General features: G+C 43.0%; 1 protein-coding gene across 1 annotated transcript; it reads left to right on the forward strand.

The window, feature by feature from the left end:
• Positions 1–250: 250 nt before the first annotated feature.
• On the forward strand, positions 251–1,562 carry LOC104967762 (integrator complex subunit 6-B-like; the record flags this gene model as incomplete). The annotated part of the gene is made up of 3 exons (XM_010797288.1): positions 251–405; positions 637–789; positions 1,430–1,562. Coding segments are annotated over 3 exons (441 nt in total), but the record flags the coding sequence as incomplete, so codon positions are not given.
• Positions 1,563–2,523: the final 961 nt, after the last annotated feature.

The following is a 2,523-nucleotide window of genomic DNA, read 5'->3' on the forward strand; positions in this document are numbered from 1 at the left end:
CGTTGTCGTCGGTCGTGTGGTCGTACTGTGTGTGTGTGTGTGTGTGTGTGTGTGTGTGTGTGTGTGTGTGTGTGTGTGTGTGTGTGTGTGTGTGTGTGTGTGTGTGTGTGTGTGTGTTTGAGTAGTTCTGATACATAGAGTACACATATAACATTAAGTGCGTTCTTGGAAATTAAAGGATTTAATTGGAGTGACCCCATCGTTCTTCAGTAAATATCGAAAACAAAAAGTATTCATTTTGTGTGTGTAGATGCTCCGGTGGAGGCAATATCGAAGTCCAGTCTGCAGCCTTGGCACTGTTGCCACAAGCTGATCTACGTACGGCCCAACCCAAAAACCGGGGTCCCCATCGGTCACTGGCCCATCCCCGAGGCCTTCTGGCCGGACCAGAACTCCCCCACGCTGGTAAGAAACCTCCCAGATAAAATGGATTAAAAGGAATGTTATCAGTTTGACGATATCATTTTTTTCATTAAGTTGGATAATCTATGGCTCAAGATCTTCAGCTTGGTTAGATACTGGTTGTGTGGTGTTTTCTTTTCTGTAAGACACTTGTGAAGGGAATAAACAAAGCATAAAAATAAATAATAAAAAAGGAAGGTTTGACCATGCATCTTTGACATTTTGATCTTCCAGCCCCCCCGCTCAGCGCACCCTCACGTCCGTTTCTCCTGCCTGGACTCGGAGCCCATGGTGATCGATAAGGTGCCGTTCGACAAATACGAGCTGGAGCCGTCGCCTCTCACTCAGTTCATCCTGGAGAGGAAGTCCCCGCACACCTGCTGGCAGGTAAACACCAGCACAAACACTCCACAACATAATAATGTTTCTCGGAAACGACTGGAACATTAAAGTTGAGATCCATAAAACTTTGGAACGGGTCCTGCTGTAATCTGAATTCCTTCATTTGTCCCGGGAAATTTACATTATTACAACAGCAGAAGTATAGTGCAGATAAAGTGAAGAGAATAGACTTGCATATTCAAAAAATAACCAAGTATGCACATGTTAAGGCATGGTGGCGAAGTCCACAGGGACTTGGCTTGGCAACTGGAAGGTCACCAGTTCAAGTCCCGGAAAGACCAAGTGCTACCGAGGTGTCCCTGAGCAAGGCACCGTTCCCTACACTGCTCCCCGGGCGCCGTGCATAATGGCAGCCCACTGCTCCTAACACGAGGATGGGTCAAATGCAGAGAAACCGTTTTGTTACATAGGACCTGTACTACGTAATGACAATAAGTTGAATCTTCAATCTTCTTATTATTAACAAAAAAACAATAAGTAAAAAAGCAAATAGCTTGCATAAGAGAACAAATTAAACGTGAATTGCACGAGGGTATATTGCACATGAAGCAGGGACCAGAAAGTAGAGCATTTCAATAACAAACAATGTTTCCACATTGAAATGATTTTCTCTTGTGTATTCTAGGTGTTTGTGTGTAACAGTGCCAAGTACAGTGACCTGGGCCAACCCTGCGGATACTTGAAGGCCAGCACGGCTCTGAACTGTGTCAACCTGTTTGTGATGCCCTATAATTACCCCGTGCTGCTGCCACTGCTGGGTAAGACCCACGGATCCAGGTCACACTGTCACTGTCAACACTTGCTGATCAAGCCCCATTGTGATTGTAACATCTATGAGGAAGTAAAGTAGCAGCATGTTTTGCTTTTTGTGTCATGCATTCCTCAGCTCCTCTAAACAAACTTGATAAAGCAGGTGGGGTTTCATGAGGCACTTATCCATCGTCCATGTTTTACCTAAAGCAGAAGGTGGTCAGCATACCCTAGTTTGAGAAGGAATTACAATATCTTTTTATATCTATATTTAGAAAGTTTTTACCATGTAGTGAAACGTCTACACTGTCTATGTTTCCAATTAGGAAAGGAGACATTTTGTTATGTTTTTTCCACCAACTTCTTTGGTTCAAATGTTTTATTTGATTTCTCTCTTGGTTTTTGAGAGCCCTCCCCAGACTATCACTGTTAGCTCTGTTCTAAATTACAACACCGTTAGATACTACTCGCCAACACAGCACCCAAAAAAGCATCACACGGCCTCTTTAAGCACCTTTTTCAATTTGGGGCAGGCTTCGGAGATATAGAGCAGTATTCATTTCGGCAGCTATTTTTGATTTAGTCTTAAGACGAAAATGGTTATTAGTTTTAATCACATTTTAGTCCTTTCTATCCTTCATAGTGTTAATCTAGTTTTAGTCGACGAAAACTCAAAACGTTTTATTAGATGAAAAATCATTACATTTGAGTCAAAATGTTTTCTCTCTTTAAACAAATTCAGTTTGGCAAATACAGGAATCTGAAATTGGAATCAATGTGACCGCCTCAAGTGTTGAAATTCGTAAAGCAACATTTCACTCTCTTAACACGTGTGTAATATCTAGGGATGGAGTATCGTTAAGGTTTTTAACGGTACTACTACTCTTAAAAATGTGTCTGCACGCCGCGGCAGCGTGTCTGTTAGGCCCCGCCCCCGCACACAGAGAGAGAGAGTGAGGCCCCGCCCCC

Source organism: Notothenia coriiceps, unplaced genomic scaffold (assembly GCF_000735185.1).
Source record: "Notothenia coriiceps isolate Sejong01 unplaced genomic scaffold, NC01 NC01_scaffold00037684, whole genome shotgun sequence".
In the NCBI taxonomy this organism is placed as follows: Eukaryota; Metazoa; Chordata; class Actinopteri; order Perciformes; family Nototheniidae; genus Notothenia; species Notothenia coriiceps.